This window comes from Myotis daubentonii, chromosome 12 (genome assembly GCF_963259705.1).
Source record: "Myotis daubentonii chromosome 12, mMyoDau2.1, whole genome shotgun sequence".
Lineage (NCBI taxonomy): Eukaryota > Metazoa > Chordata > Mammalia > Chiroptera > Vespertilionidae > Myotis > Myotis daubentonii.
The window spans coordinates 6,834,794-6,849,994 of record NC_081851.1 but is presented as its reverse complement, the minus strand read 5'-3'; the positions used below and the strand labels follow the sequence as shown (position 1 = coordinate 6,849,994).

Sequence of the window (15,201 nt, the reverse complement as noted above, 5' to 3'; positions counted from 1 at the left end):
TCTCTCCAAGGCCTGCCTGCTTCAAGGCTTGACCCTGGGGTTGCTTTTGAAACTCTCATCTGCCCCCACTGGCTGAGCCAGAGGAAGCGTCCAGGATTCTGGGAGGGCGGTTGCAAGGCCCCAGCATTCAAGTTAATTCGGAACCAAAAAGGTAATAAGGTCAGGGTGGTAAATGGCAAGCACTTTCTAGTTTGAGAACCTGATGCTAAAACAGAGGGAGGCATTTTGAGTATTTCCTCTCTGAAGGAATGTTGTCCTTAGGCAACATTTTGGCCCAAAATCAAGGTTGAGGGTGGGTGGAGTGGTGGGCGGAGTGGTGGGTGGAGTGGTGCTGGCTTGAGGATGTCTCAGGGCTCCCTTGGAACAAGAGCGCACTGGCACGTGAGGACCCCGGAGCAGCGGAGCCGCGATCCTGAGCTGTCCTCCGGTGGGGTGAGCATCAATTACCTACCTAAAGCCTGTGCTCAAAGCTTGTCTACTCATTTAATAAAAAGTATCAGCAACCCAAGTGTAGAGGAAGTGTGCTTTCTTAAAAGTTGTGTTTATTCTTATATTTGTCAAATTCTATATTGGTTCCATCCCTCCCCTGACTTTTAAAGAAAAAAGATATAGTTAAGTGATTCTTCGGCTGAAGGAAAGAAGGAGAGTGTGTAATTGCTTTCCACAGACTTTCCAGTGCCTTCAGAAAGCCTCGGTGTGTCCTGGGGACGAGCAGGGCAGGGGCGGCCCTCTGAGGGTCGGTGCAGTGTCCAGGGCAACTATTGGAGTCACGCGTCACCCCTCACGCTCCCACACCTGAGTGGCGCTCGGAGGACTGTCTGCATGTGCCTGAGTGTGGCCAGGCTGTGCACGCAGCTGCCAGCCGGTATGGATGGTTGTAATTTTATGTTAACATCGGTAATATTGTGCTTTCCAGGGTCTGTCAAATTTTATGTTTTTAATTTCTTCAAAAATACAAATTCATTTTCTTTTCTTTTAATTGAGCTTCTTCCAGTCCATTGCCAATAGACAGTGAAATAGTGCTGCCATTGCGAGGTTGTTCCCGGGTGCCGGTCCCGGTCCCAGCCCAGCACAGCGACGCTCTCCTGAAGCCGCTGCTCCCCACGCCTCTGCACAAGTCCCCCTGGTGTGGACCTTCCTCCTGGCTGTAATGAAGCGAGTGAAAGTCATGGGTGCAAATATTTTACAAGTGATTTTGTATGATTTTCTTTCAGTGGAGAGACTGACGACTCTTTCCAGTGATAAATCCTAGTAGCACCGTCGACCTCCTTGGAGATCTTTACCGTCATATGTCAGGGATTCAACTTGAATAATTTCAACAGTCAGTTGGCAACGCTGCTCTAGCTGATAAACCAAGAATGAGACTTCGGGTCTTGGCGATCCTAACAGTTCTTATACATTTCACAGCAGCTTCAATCAGTATGTATTGCTTTGCAACTGTAATTTAAAATGTTTTAAATTAAGTAATTTCGAGAACATTTGCCTTGTTTTAAGCTGCTTGCTTACAGTCATTCCAGTTGAATTGTAGCCTGGAATTTATTTATGCTCTACAGTCATTCTTCATTACAAATCCGTGAAGATGAGTTCCTCGTAGATAGATATCTCATCGTTTTGGTTTTACATGTTCAGCTATGTCACAGCTTACCAGGGCCCTGCACGAGGCGGGCACTGCACGCGCCTGGGGTGACAGCCTGTGTACAGTGGACGTGGCTCCACACTGACCCTCCAATCTCTGGTACCTATTAGAGCAGCGGTTCTCAACCTGTGGGTCGCGATCCCTTTGGCAGTCGAACGACCCTTTCACAGGGATCGCCTAAGACCATCCTGCATATCAGATATTTACATGACGATTCATAACAGTAGCAACATGACAGTTATGAAGTAGCAACGACAATAATTTTACGGCTGGGTCACCACATGAGGACCTGTATCTAAAGGGCCAGAAGGCTGAGAACCGCTGCCTTAGGGCATTTCATACAAGATCTTAATCACTTACTTATTCTCTCTCAGTTTAAGTGTCGCAAAGTGATACTTAAAGTGAGTGGCTCATTTCTCAATTTAATCCTAGAGGGGACTATCCTAGAGTATAAGAATTGTGATCTTTATACGATCATTTCACAATCATTTCATATTTTTAATTTGCAGGCAGATCATTCAGGGGTATGGAAAATGAGGCTTTACTTGTGAGATGTCCTAGAGAAGGAAGCTATGAATACCCTGTGGAGTGGTATTACTCAAACACCAACCGAAGCGTCACCACCCAGAAAGGAAATCGTGTGTTTGCTGCAGGGGAATATCTTAAGCTTCTCCCAGCCAAAGTTGAGGATTCTGGAGTTTACACTTGCATTGTCAGAAGGTAGGACCAGTCACCATGATCATTAGGCTTGTTCTCTTTTCTTTAAGAGGTGATAGCCTGAGCTGCCCTCACTTTCCTTCTCTTTATAGACTTTTCTGGTATGGTTGACTTTGCAAAGTGATTTGAGTAACAGAGTACTTCTAGGAACATGCTCGGGTTGGGGTGTAAGTGGTTATGAACTAACTACTTGGATGTAAAACTGCAGGGATTAATTTTTAGCCCAGTCTTTTCAGTTAGAAAAAAACCTAGTTTTTCTAGTGACCAAGAAATTGAGACCAGCTGCTCAGTTTTGGCTGGAAGAGGGAGTAAATCAGCACAGCAAACAGTAAGCGAGGCAGTGGGCACCGTGGGCCTGAGGGGGGCGCGGGAGGGTCATCACCATGCCTGGCACCTGAGAGGCGATTGGCGAGGGATGTGAGATCATGTGCCTGCAGATTATTCACTCTGCAGACAGGCTGCTACATGTGTTGATTGCGTGCCTGTATTTGGTCCAGACAAAATATCAGATGAACTTCACTGAAAGGCAGGACGGATATAGTTAGGTGCCTAGGTTCTGAGGGCAGACAAGTTTCAATTTTAGATTCATCTCCATCACTAGTCAGCTGGATGCTTACAGGTTACTTCTCTGTCCCTCAATTTCCTCATCTGTAATCTACATAAAATAATATAAACCAGATTTGGGTATAATCATTTCATAATGCTAAGTAACTTTTTAAAATTGTTGGACTTATTTTGATAGTTCTACCTTCGTTAAGACTGGACATGTGAATGTCACCATATATAAGAAACAACCAGGCTGCAAAATTCCAAATGGCCTGATATATTCGAAAACCTTTGGTTCAGAAAAAAATTCCAAAATATATTGTCCTACCATTAAGCGCTACAATTGGACAGCACCTGTTGAGTGGTTTAAGGTAAAGGAAATTTGGGGAAATAAATGAAAGTTACACAAAAAAGATGGACGTTACGGATTATTGAGAGTGGAATGGCATTTTGTATTTCAGAATTGTAAAGTTCTTCAAGGATCAAGGTACTACATACAAGAGGCTTATTTGCTGATTGACAATGCAACTAATGAGGACACGGGTGATTATACATGCAAATTTATGCACAATGAAAATGGAGTCAGTTACAGTGTGACAGCAACCAGATCGTTCGCCTTTCAGCGTAAGTACAGAGCTTAGCACAATGGAGCATTTGCCAACAGATCGGGCGGGAGGAGTGGCCCTGCTGTTGGAGTTGCTGCGCCGCCCTGGCCTCCTCCTGCGTCAGTCAGCACCTCAGTCGGCAGCTCTGCCGTCACCACTATCAAGACTTAGACATTCCAGAGGGAGACGGTGTTACTAGCCCAAAATCACCTTTTCTTTCCTTTTTTACTTAATTTTCAAAGATAATGTGATCGAATGCTAACTTAATGTTTTTGACTGGCAGTACAACTATTTGAAGAGCAAGATTAACATTTCTTCCCCAATTTATCGTCAAAGGTTCTGTAAATAGAAAAGGTCCACTTAATCTCTGATGTAACTCACTGGACTAGAAGTTGAGTGAGAACCTTTATAAAGACACCTGAGTGTTGTCAAGTGGCTTTCAGCCCTGCTTTGCAATACTTTCAACATCATCAAAGGCCTCAAGTAGGTCACTTAATTATAAATTTTTTCCAATTTATTTTAAACTCCACAAAAGCCCACTCAGGGAAAAGATATCGCAATCAAGAGTGCCATGTGGACACAGATGGTCCCTTAGCCTGGCTTGGCCGTGGGTGTGGAAGAAGCAGGCCTGTGTGTGATTTCCTGGGGCAGAACCACGTGGAGAAAGGCTGTGGTGGGCTCTCCGCTCCCACAGGGAAAGGGGCCGTGGACCACACTCCAGTAGCCATCACCACTCACAGCGGAACCACAGGCTCCTAACCATGGGCCCTCAGTGGTGGGGCCCAGTCTGGGGCACACAGTCACCCGGGCACCAGCCCGCACTCGGTCCCTGGGTGCCAGGCCACAGGCCCGGCACTTCCCAAGAGGCTGGGCCATGGGGGGTCGGGGGGGGGTGAGGAGGAGGAGGCAGCAGAAGCGGGGCTCCTGTGTTGATCATTCTCATGGGTGTTCTGATTTCCCCTTCCCTGAAGTGTGCTTTTCTGACAATTGTTAGGTTGTACAATTAATTAATGGGTTGGACTAGTATTTGTGTAATGAGATAAAAGAGAATAGAAAATATCAAAGAGCATAATCAGTAGTAAGGGAAAATGCTATTTTATTTTAAAGTTTTATTTCTTTGCGTCTGTGTGTATTTGCTGCCATTGTCGTCAGAAAATTTGAGAAGCATTGCTATGAAATAGGATAGAAATTTGAAATACATGTTTATATTGATGACCATCCAAAAGCTGTTCTAACGTTGTGTTCTCTTCTGGTCTTTGATTCAAGATGACGAAGGCTTTTCATTGTTTCCAGAAATAATAGCACCTCTACAAAACGAGACCCGGGACGTGGAAGTCGGTAAGAAAACTCAAAAACTCGGTAACTGTAGCCTGGAACGCCCCCCCCCCCCCCCCGCCCGCTGGCCTGAGACCCCCAGGTGGGCCGGCGCGCCCCGCGTCCTGAGGGTTACATGAGGTGTCGGTGGCAGCCCTGCCCCGGGCACTGGCTAGGAGAGGGGACATGTGGTCACAGCCATTCATGGCACCTACTCTGGAGTCAACTTTGTAACTCCTGTGCCCCTGTCACTCCTGTCCGGGCGGAAACTGTCCCCCTTACGCTTGTAAAGGGGACCAATGACGTGCCCAAGGGTCTGAAACTCAGTGATAGGCCGGAACCAGGCTCTCCATCTCCGCCTTTCCCGGTCCCCCCAGAGGTGGGAGAGAGGATGCAAAGGTTTTGCATGTAAACGTCCCGCCCGACTGGTCCTCACCCACATGCTGGCTCATCTGCAGCCATTTTCCCACGCCAGTCCCATCGCCCCGACCACCCCTGGCTGTGACACGGCCATGGCATTTCCACCTCGGTGCCTGCTTCTGCCCATTGTTTCACTTCTCCCCTCTCAACACGAAGCTCAAATGCAAGCCTCTGCAAAGACCCATTTCCCTCCCACCCCCACCCCCCTCACTTCAGCAGGAGCACAGCTGCCAGGGAGCCCAGGGCCACCGGTGACTGTGCAGCAGGCAGCCTCTCCCTTCAGGGACTTCTCCCTGTGTCCCACGTCGCCGCAACCTCTAGCGAACACCGGTGTTCTCATTGTTTGTTTACCCCCTTGTCCCCCGTGTAGAGACCTGAGCTCCTTTTCTCTCTTCAGACACCTAATTCTAGAGGCAGGAGCTGGGGAGGGAGGGCTGGGGGCATGTCCTCAGGCCCTCCAGGGGAGGCCCTCAGGTCTAAGGGAGGCCTCAGGTCCAAGGGAGGGAGTCTCCATTGAAGGATGGGAAGGAGAGGGCTCTTGGGCGATGAAATACTGGGATGGCAGCCAGGTCAGGGAAAGCAGTTTTACGCGCCTGGAGCGAGATGAGGAGAACTCAAACGGAAGAGAAATGTGTGCGGAGAGCAGTTACGAAGAAAAGCCAGCTCACAGTGAAGGGAAATACGCACGACAGCGTGGGACCGAAGCTGGGGGCATTGTCCCTCTGGTTTCCTCTCCGGGTGCGAGTGGAGGGGCTGAGCTCGAAGCCTACTTGTGAGGGACGTAAAGACACCGGGGAGGGCGTGGCGCGGACGGCAGGGTGGGCATAGGCACCGGCCATTTCTTCCACATGAAATAAACACTGTTTGCAGCATTTAATATCACTGGTGGCTTTCTTCTCCTGCAGGGAGAGCAGTGAACATCACTTGTGCCGCTTGCTTTGGGAAAGGCTCGCAGATCTTGACCGTCGTCGCGTGGCAGGTGAACGGGACCAAAGTTAGGAACTTTAGTGAAGCAAGAATTTGGCAGGAGCAAGAGCAAAATCAAAGGTATTTTCATATTGAAGTTGAAACACCCCCTTGGCCTCCCACACAATGGCGACTGCAAAATAGCCTCGGAGGTAACAGTGGCCTTCTCAGTTCCAGCAGCGCGCTGACCTGCCGGAGCGCCGTCCTGAGGATAGAGGAGGTGAGAGAGGAGGATCTGTTGCTGCGGTACGACTGCAAGGCCCTGAACCTCCACGGCGTGAGAAGGCGCTCGCTGAGACTCAGGAGGAAAAAGCCAAGTAAGGAGTGTTTCGGAGGCACTGGTCGCGAGCCCGCGGTATCCACTGTGAGCTGAGAGCCTTTTCTCAGCGAGCCGGCCCGCAGGACCGCGCGGGCCCCCAGCCAAGGCGCTTCTCCTCTGGGGCACATGACCCTGCAGGGGCGCCTCCCAAGGTGTCTGGCAGCCTCTCCCCCACTTCACTTCCTTCTGCTACCTCCCTCCCCTGCCCTCTTCTCCCCCCCCCTCCCTGGCTCCCGCCCCATTCCGCCTCTGGGTTCTCTGCCTCAGGGCCGCTTCCTTGGGCCTCCCTGCGCACTGTGTGTGAAAGAAGACAGCTGTCTGTGAACATATATCATGTCATAAGCATCGGCCCTTTTATAATGTATTTTTGCCATAGACAGCACACATTTTGTTAGTGAAGCTGGCAAAGTGAACGAAATGGTGAAGCATTTAATTTCTGTTCGTTCCAGTGAGAAAACCTTATTCCTGTGCATTGCTTATGTTGCCATTTTAGGAACGTTCTCTGGCACCTGGGGCTGGGACTGCTTTCATGTTCCCTGTACCTGGTGTTTTGTTCCTTCTAGTTACCTGTATTTGGTACCTTTCACCTGTTTTTCTTCAAATCAATGTGGTTATGTTCTGTCTCAACAACTGTGTAAATTAAACAAAAATGGTTGCTACTGTTGTACTGTCATGACAAATTTCTTTATTTCTAATCATAGAATAAAAGAAATTACAGCATTATCTTTAATTTTAAAAACAAAAACTTAAAAGGCCTATATCCCCATATTATTAAATATTATTTGATAAATATGCAATACTCATAACAATAATATTATTACACATGTTTATTGTTTCCTCTGTACCAGGACCTAATTATTTTCCATTTGATTTCCCCTTAGTTAAAAGTCAATATCCATAAGAAGGGCTGCTACTACCCTCTAATTGTAAAGATGCGGAAACTGGGGCGCAGGGAGGCCAATAGCTTGCCCAGTTCTGGGGTTCCAGGGCCACGACCACACGCAGGCAGCGCTCCTTTTGTAGGCACTTTCAGGGAGTAGTCAGTGCTCAGTCGTCTCATAAAAACAGGCCTTTACGCACTGACTAGAGGCCTGATGCAGGACATTCCTGCAAGAGCAGGCCTTCGCCCCCCACCCCCATCCCCGCTGCCGGAACCGGCTTCCCTCTGGCACCTGGGACCCACCCCAGTGTCCCTCACAGCCCCAGCTTCGTCTGGAAGGACGTCCGGTCTAATTAACATGTTGCACTTTATTAACATTAACGGGTAGATGAGACCCTGACACCTGGGAAGGCACAGAGCCACTTGCTCTGATGTCCTGGTTAACTTCTCTCCTTCCTTGGAAGTGGCAGCCGCGCCCAGGGCAGGAGCTGGAGGAGAGGGAGCTGGAGGCCTGTGGCGGGCACCTGTGCGAGGGAGCACTCGCTCACACCCCCGGCGGCACAGTGAGCTCTCTGCCAGCGTCCTGGCCATTCTCTTATTTATTTATTTATTTATTTATTTATTTATTTATTTATTTATTTATTTTTGCCTATTTTAGGTGCCTCATGTAAGTGGACTCGTACAATATTTGCCCTTTTATATGTGGTTTATTTCACTCAGCATCATTCCTGCCACCTGAGCCAGGATTTCATTTCTTTCTAAGGCTGACATGCCCAGCCTTTAAAGTCAGGCTCAGATGGAAGTGTTTTAACCAGATACTTCACACACGGTGCTGTGGCTTTCATATCACACGAAGGCACGAGGCGCAGGTCTGGCTGCCCTGGCGGTGACCTCAGCCTGCTGGTCAGTCCTGTACTCCGTCCTCCTTCCTCCCTCCTCCCACCGTGGTCCAGCTTTCCTGCCGGCGAAGCCGTCATTTTAGCGGGAGTTGCGGAAATGGTCAGTGTGTAACTCCGCTCACCTTCACACTCATTAGCTGGGACGCTGTGAAATGGAATTTCCCCTCGTTCCCCCGGCTGCTTGCTGACCCTAACTGGTCCAGTGCCTGCAGGAGAGGCAGGGTAAGCGCCAGTCCGCCTGTTTGCCGACTTGCAGAGTAAGGAGTGGGTGCCCTGCTTACTTCTAACAGAGTTCAAAGTGTCACCTCTTCCGTTGGTGGTGCGGAAGGGCTCTCACTAGGATGCATCCTGATATACTTCTGGTGTGTTTTGGGGGCGATGACAATGGTTCACAAAACCATGCAGGTTGAAGGTGCATCATTCCCCAGCACATCTGTACACTGTGCAGTGTGTTCACCACCCCAGTCAAGTCTCCGTCCACCGCCATTTATCCCCTTCACCCTCCTCCCCCTCCTCAGCCCCCTCCCCCGGCAATTACCACACTGTTGTCCATGTCCATGAAATTTCCCTTCTTTTTTCCCTTTTGCTCAATCTCTCCCCTCCACACACTCTGTCCCGCCCCATCCCAGCAGCTGTCACCTGCTCTCCACGAGTCTGTCTCTATTTTGCTTGATAGTTCATTTTGTTCATTAGAGCCCACATCTGAGTGACGTCCACGGTGCTTGTCTCCCTCAGTCTGTCTTGGCCATTCTTGGTCTCGTGGTGCTGGGCGCGCAGGAAGTGGTGGGCAAGTGGAGGGAATTTTGAATATGGGCCCGTGCTTTTCCATGTCAAACCTGGGAGCCCATGCTTTGAGGTTTAAGGTGAAAATCAAAGGAGAACTATATAACCAACTCTCATTTGAGATTCTTCTCATGCGCATCACTAAGTGGGGTTACTTGCAAAACATGGCAGTTAGCAGTTCCAAAGGGGGAAGTAAACCTGAAACAGCCACCAAGACCGTTAATGGTCACAGCTCTTATGTTCAGTTTGCACATACGTGTCACAAGTCCTTGAAGATGGGGACCACCACACAAATGTATTTTGTGGGGCAATGAGCGCAGGCTACAGTTCAGAGATGGCTAAATAATGCTCACCGTAAGAGAGGGAGGGGTCTGTGTGGGACCTAGAGCCCGGAGCTTTGACTGCTCTCCCAGAGAGCTCTAAGGCTTAAGTGGCTCTTGCTTCTTCCCCACTCCTCCAGCTGCCAACTCCAGATTCAGAAATCTCCAGGACCTGTTGACGCGTTCTCCTTAGTGCCCCAACACTGGGCTCGTCCACTCCTTTCTCATTATTGCACTCCTCACCTCTTACTCCAAGCTGCAGAAACTTGCCACCCACTCTACTCCAAGTTTCTTTCCACAGAAACAAGCCTTCCACTGCCATCAAATTAATCCTGCTTGAAAGTCACGTTCATTGTTAACACTCACACAACCCTCTTCGTTGGCTCCCATGACCTTCAGAATAAAGGAGAAATGCCTTGGCAGTAGCCTTGATTCTTAACATATCTTCATTCCCCAAATTGAATTACTCGGTTCCTCAGAAAACATGCTCCCACCCCCGCCCTTGTGCTCACAGCGCTGTCTCTTGCCAGGAGTCACACAGTTCTTTCTGCAGCAATCTCAGTTTGCCTTTTCAGGGACCGCCTCCTGCAGGAAGTCTTCATTCCCAGCCCAGCATGGAGTGAGCACTCCTTCTAAAAACCTCTGACATATGCTTTTATTTCCTACCTGAGTTAAGTTTACGTGTCTCTATGCCTCGTATACTCATTTTCACAGTAATAATTTTTGTCCTCCCACATCTTTTGAATAGTTGATCGTCAAAGCACCTACTACATGCTTGCTGGATTCGGCATATTGTTAATGCTAATTAACATCATGATGATAATGCTGAAGGTGTTCTGGATTGAGGTTATTCTTCTCTGGAGGGACGTAGCGAGGCCTTACAAAGCCAGGAACGGTGAGTGCAAGTTTCGAGTTCTTCAAAAGAAAAGGTACCATAATAGCTCTTCGTTACTTGCCTCCTTCTCTCTTCATGGCTACGCTACAAAACCCAGCTTCCTTTTGCTTACCAGCATGTGCTCCGCAAACCTTTCTGGGTCCACTCAGAAGCCATTCTTCACCCTGCCTGTCGCTCCTTGTGATTCTAAGATGCAACTTAACAATTCGAACTTCCTCCCCAATAGATTGCTTTTCCTACTAAAGCCCCAGTAACAGACTCTGCCCAAGTCCCAGAAAGGTTTACACATTTTGGAATTTAAACTTAACTAAATTGTTCCTGTTCCCAGACGTGCAGAGGTCAGACAAGCCCAGCAGCGTGCAGGGGCCCTGCTGCACCGTCTGACCAAGGCCTGGGGCGCGCACATGGAAGAAGACAGCTCTGCCTCTGCCCCTGCCTGTGAATACCTCGCCCGGAGGCAGATGGGCTTCAGCTGGTCCACAGGGTCCACTCCACTCGGGCTACTTGTTGGATCTTTTGGAAACTCAGTTCCCTGAAACATTTTACTCCCTTGCCACTATCAGCCTTTAGCAATGTTACCTCCCCAGGGGAAGCATCAGGCAAACAAAAGACAAGATCGAGATCTTACAGCACAGCGTACCTTATCCATGACTATACATACCTGTTGATAGAGTATTGATGAAATGTGACAATATGGTTTGAACTAAACTGTCAGCCTCTTGCCCCTTCTCTCTCATTCCATCTGGGACAGTAAAAAGGAGGAGGTTTTGGAATTAAGATTGATTTTCTGATGACATTTGTGGCAGCATACTATTGTCATCTGGAATCTACAATATTTCGGGGTGTTGGATACATTCATCAGTAACCATGAAACTTGATGGCGAATACTAGAATCCAATCCTAAAGTTGTACTTTCTGCTCTCCCTTTCAGATGGGAAGATCTACGACGCTTACGTTATCTACCCACGGACCCACAGGGACAGTCTGGAGGGGGCCTGTTCTGTGGAGTACTTTGTTCACCAGGTTCTGCCCGACGTTCTTGAAAATAAATGTGGCTACAGCTTATGCATTTATGGGCGAGACCTGCTACCTGGAGAAGGTAACACTACCAGCATACATCAAGGACAAAATACACTTCCTCACAAGCTTCAGGGAGGGTGGTCTCGTCGTTGTGATGGATAAAGACTTAGTGTCATCATTCTAGGCCCAACAATGGTGACTTTCACTATTTCTCCAGAGGAAGGCGATGCTTATCCTCGCTCCTCCTGCCCCTCGGTCGCCCTGATCGAGAGGTCTGCACCAGGGAGGTGAGGACAGGGGAAGGCACCCCTAGCACGTGGACTTGGCAGGGCACTCTCCTACTTCCCATGTCCATCACTAAGATCACTCAACATCTCTTACTTCTCTCTAGAAAATGTGAAGGGGGACTCTAAAACCATGAAATTTTGTTCTACTATCCAGAGTCATTACCTAAAATATTTATGATTTTCCTTATGATGGTGAAACATTTGCAAATTTATCTTCTCACAAGAACAACTAAGACTGTGTCTTTTGTTTCTTGATATTCCTAGTTGATTTCATGCACTTTTGTAAGCGGCGTCACAGTCCCAGCAACTCAGTAGTTGCTCTTATCTTTCTCTGTATTTGCATCACATGAGCCCTCCTTGCCCTTCCTGAATTCCTCAGGGGCCAGGAAGTATTTGAGAGCGATGAGGCAGGAACACAGTGAGCAGGAGTCCAATCAAATTGATGTTTGGTAGACGGTGAGTTTAATCTGGCATTTCTACTGAAAAGAGGAGCTCACATACTTACAGATTAAAGGACACACACAGCAGGTGAATCTGGTGACCCTGGCATGCTTGAGTGATGTTAACCGCCTAGGCAGGGCTTGGGAGACGTGTACGATGCACACCTGAGGAAACGGAAAGCTAAGTCTTCTCTTGGGGCGCTCTTCTTCCTCCAGCTCTCCCACTGGCTGTCCACGGAGGCAGGGAGCACAAACGGTCTCTTCATATTGCACATCCGCCCAAGAAGTTGCAGGGACTGCAGCTGGCAGTGATGTCACACCATGTGCACATCTGGCCGCAAGCTCTTCATCTCTTCTTTCCCAGGCTCATCAACCTCATTTCTAGTTACAACTCTTCCCAGTCGAGTGTAAATGCCAGCTCACTGGTGCTCACTGTTTTTCATTTGGAAAAGTTTTCTACTTCCCCTTCAAGCGTGTCCTCCATCCTTACTGCAGCCAAAGCAAAATGAAATCCAACAAAATAACACCAAACTTGACCCTCTCCTTAGAAAATGTCAATGACTGACCGATGTAGTGTATTTCTTCCCTGCTAGAGACCTTCCATTTGCTCCTGCAACCCCGTTCAGCAGCCCTGAGTGGCTGATCATTACAGGCCCACCACTCCCTCGCCCTCGGCTCCACGTTGGTTTTGGCCAAAGGGAGCTGCCCCTGGGTGATGTTGCCAGGCTAGCTGCCCTTCTCTCTGCTGGAGCAGGGCTCCTGTCGCCGGCCTTCCTCAGGCCTTTCCACTCCTTGGCTTCATAGCTGCTTCCTTCCTTGCACACTGCAGAGTGCATTTGCTCCCTGATATTGCCAGGGTGGGGGGTCTGCCCCGCCTCTCATTGATTTCCCTGGCTCTGCCCACATAAACTCTCTTTCATCTGTCCTTCTGAGTGTGCCCTGTTTTCTGTTAGGATCCTGACTGGCCCAAGGTCTCTGTCCGGCCCTGTTTAACATTTCCTTCCTTATCTCACACTCAGCACATTGGCAGTCTCTCAGCCACTCTCGGGAACATGTGGGGCTGTTCTGCCACGCGCTGGGTTTTCTTAACCATGCATCACTCTGCAGTGAGAACTGGGTTTTAATGTTTATCTAAGTCCACCCCGATGTTAGTTGAAATCTCTTTGGAGCTGATGCTTCATAAACATTGACTTGCCAAGGGGCTCTGTCTTCCTAAAGGTTTTTCTAGTCTGGATCACATCCAGCTCTCAAACAGGGGTCACGGGGTTGCAGGGGATCCAGGACTCCCTGGAGACTTAGTCCTTCAGAGGAACAAGGGTTCCCGAGTTTGCACTCTTTTTCTTTTAATCCTCACCAGAGGATGTTTCCACTGATTTTTTTTTTTTTTTTTTGAGAGAGAGAGAGAGAGAGGGAAACATTGACCGACTGATCAGTTGCCTCCCCTATATGCCCCGACTGGGTGGAGCACCAGCAGCCTAGGCATGTGCCCTGATGGGAAACCTCACCGCAGCCTCTTGGTGCAGGGATGACACTCCAAGCCACTGAGCCAGGCCAGGACCTGAGTGTGCACTCCTTAATGAGACTTAAAGTTCTAATCTCTTCTAAAACATGTAAACGGACACTCTAGAGCAGTGGTTCTCCACCTTCCTGATGCCGCGCCCCTTTAATACAGTTCCTCAAGTTGTGGTGACCCCAACCATACAATTATTTTCGTTGCTACTTCATCACTGTAATTTTGCTACTGTTATGAATCGTGATGTAAATATCTGATAGGCAGGATGTATTTTCATTGTTACAAATTGAACATAATTAAAGCACAGTGATTAATCACAGAAACAATATGGAATTATATGTGTTTTCCGATGGTCTGAGGCGACCCCCAAAGGGGTTGAGAACGGCTGCTCTAGAAAGACACTGCGCAGCTAATGAGCCTGGATTCTGCCTGAGGGCTGATCTACCTGGGGGAGGGGGATGGAGGCTCAGTGGAAGGGGCAGACTCCCGGGGGCTCTGGATCCAAGCCTTTTCCGAATAGGGGAACTGATGGTGTCAGAATCTCACACCAGATAACAATGTTTGAGGTTCAGAACATGGACGAAAGCATTAGACTTAACACGCAGCTCAGGCCACCTCCTCCGTGTCTTTCATTCCTAGATGTGGCCACGGCGGTGGAGACCAACATCCGAAAGAGCCGGCGGCACATTTTCGTCCTGGCGCCAGGGGCAGAGCACAGCGAGGAGCTGGCCTACGAGCAGGAGGTGGCGCTGCACAGCGCCCTGGTGCAGGGCGACGCCAAGGCCATCCTCATCGAGGTGCCGGCTCCCGGCGGCCTGCAGCTCGCGGGGCTCCCCCGGTCCCTGCAGCACCTGGTGCAAGTCCAGGGCACCATCAAGTGGCGGGAGGACCACGTGGCCAACAAGCGGTCCCTGAATTCCAAGTTCTGGAAGCGCGTGCGGTACCACATGCCTGTGCCCAGCAAGCCTCCCTGCAAGACCGCCCTCTTGGCTCCCTGAATGGCCGCCCGGATGTGCCCATGTGCCGGAGTTGCGCCTGGGACCGCCTAGGGCCGGCCCTAGGGGGTGGGAGTGGAGGCAGGGGTGGGGGTGGGAGTGGGGGTAGGGGTGAGGGTGGGAGTGGGGGTATGGGGGGAGAGGGTGGGGGTGGAAGGGGAGAGAGGTAGGGGCTGAGGGTGGGGGGTGAGGGAGAGGGGGTCGGGGAGAGGGCTGGGGGTGGGGTGTGGGGGCCCAGGGGGAAGGGCAATGGTGCTCAGCCCCAGCTTTTGTCTAGAACCCGGACCCCCTTCCCCTGATTCTGGGTGGTTACAAAATGCTTCCAAATGTTATCACCACCACCCCCCCCCCCCCCCACACACACACACACACACACACTCCGCCCCTCCCTGCGGCCCTCGCTCCTTCCTTTGCTGGTCTTTCTCCACCCAGGCCTGGGTTCTTTTCACTGTGCTCTTCCTCTTCATCTCTCTTTGTTTGCCCTCTCCTTCATCCTCGTCAATTTCCTGCATTTGAACATCAAACTCAGTTTTAGAGTTAAATTTTTATATAAGCTGGAAGAACACTCAGATCCCCTTGTGCAGAATGCTGGTAGTAAATCTTGATCCCATGTGCCAGAATTTATTATATTTTATTTGATCAGAGC

General features: G+C 49.6%; 1 protein-coding gene across 3 annotated transcripts; it reads left to right on the top strand.

Annotated features, from left to right (window-relative positions):
• The first annotated feature begins 283 nt into the window (after positions 1–283).
• On the top strand, positions 284–14,585 carry IL1RL1 (interleukin 1 receptor like 1). 3 transcript variants are annotated; one of them, XM_059658860.1, is made up of 11 exons: positions 284–432; positions 1,215–1,419; positions 2,146–2,356; positions 3,096–3,270; positions 3,361–3,523; positions 4,771–4,842; positions 6,144–6,285; positions 6,364–6,521; positions 10,154–10,300; positions 11,232–11,399; positions 14,200–14,585. In XM_059658860.1, exons 2-11 carry the CDS (start codon positions 1,359–1,361, stop codon positions 14,556–14,558), a joined length of 1,656 nt encoding a protein of 551 aa, XP_059514843.1. In that variant the 5' UTR covers positions 284–432; positions 1,215–1,358; the 3' UTR covers positions 14,559–14,585. The 3 variants fall into 3 exon arrangements, with proteins under 3 accessions (XP_059514843.1, XP_059514845.1, XP_059514846.1); XM_059658862.1 differs by having other exon boundaries at positions 6,376–6,521; positions 14,200–14,582; XM_059658863.1 differs by lacking the exon at positions 14,200–14,585 and adding an exon at positions 12,264–12,571.
• Positions 14,586–15,201: the final 616 nt, after the last annotated feature.

Excerpts from the sequence above, each read along its gene's own strand:
- IL1RL1 (XM_059658860.1), top strand. The coding sequence starts at position 1,359 with ATGAGACTTCGGGTCTTGGCGATCCTAACAGTTCTTATACATTTCACA. Across the intron at positions 1,420-2,145 it reads TTTCACAGCAGCTTCAATCA|GCAGATCATTCAGGGGTATG; the intron begins GTATGTATTGCT and ends TTTAATTTGCAG. Across the intron at positions 11,400-14,199 it reads AGACCTGCTACCTGGAGAAG|ATGTGGCCACGGCGGTGGAG; the intron begins GTAACACTACCA and ends TTTCATTCCTAG.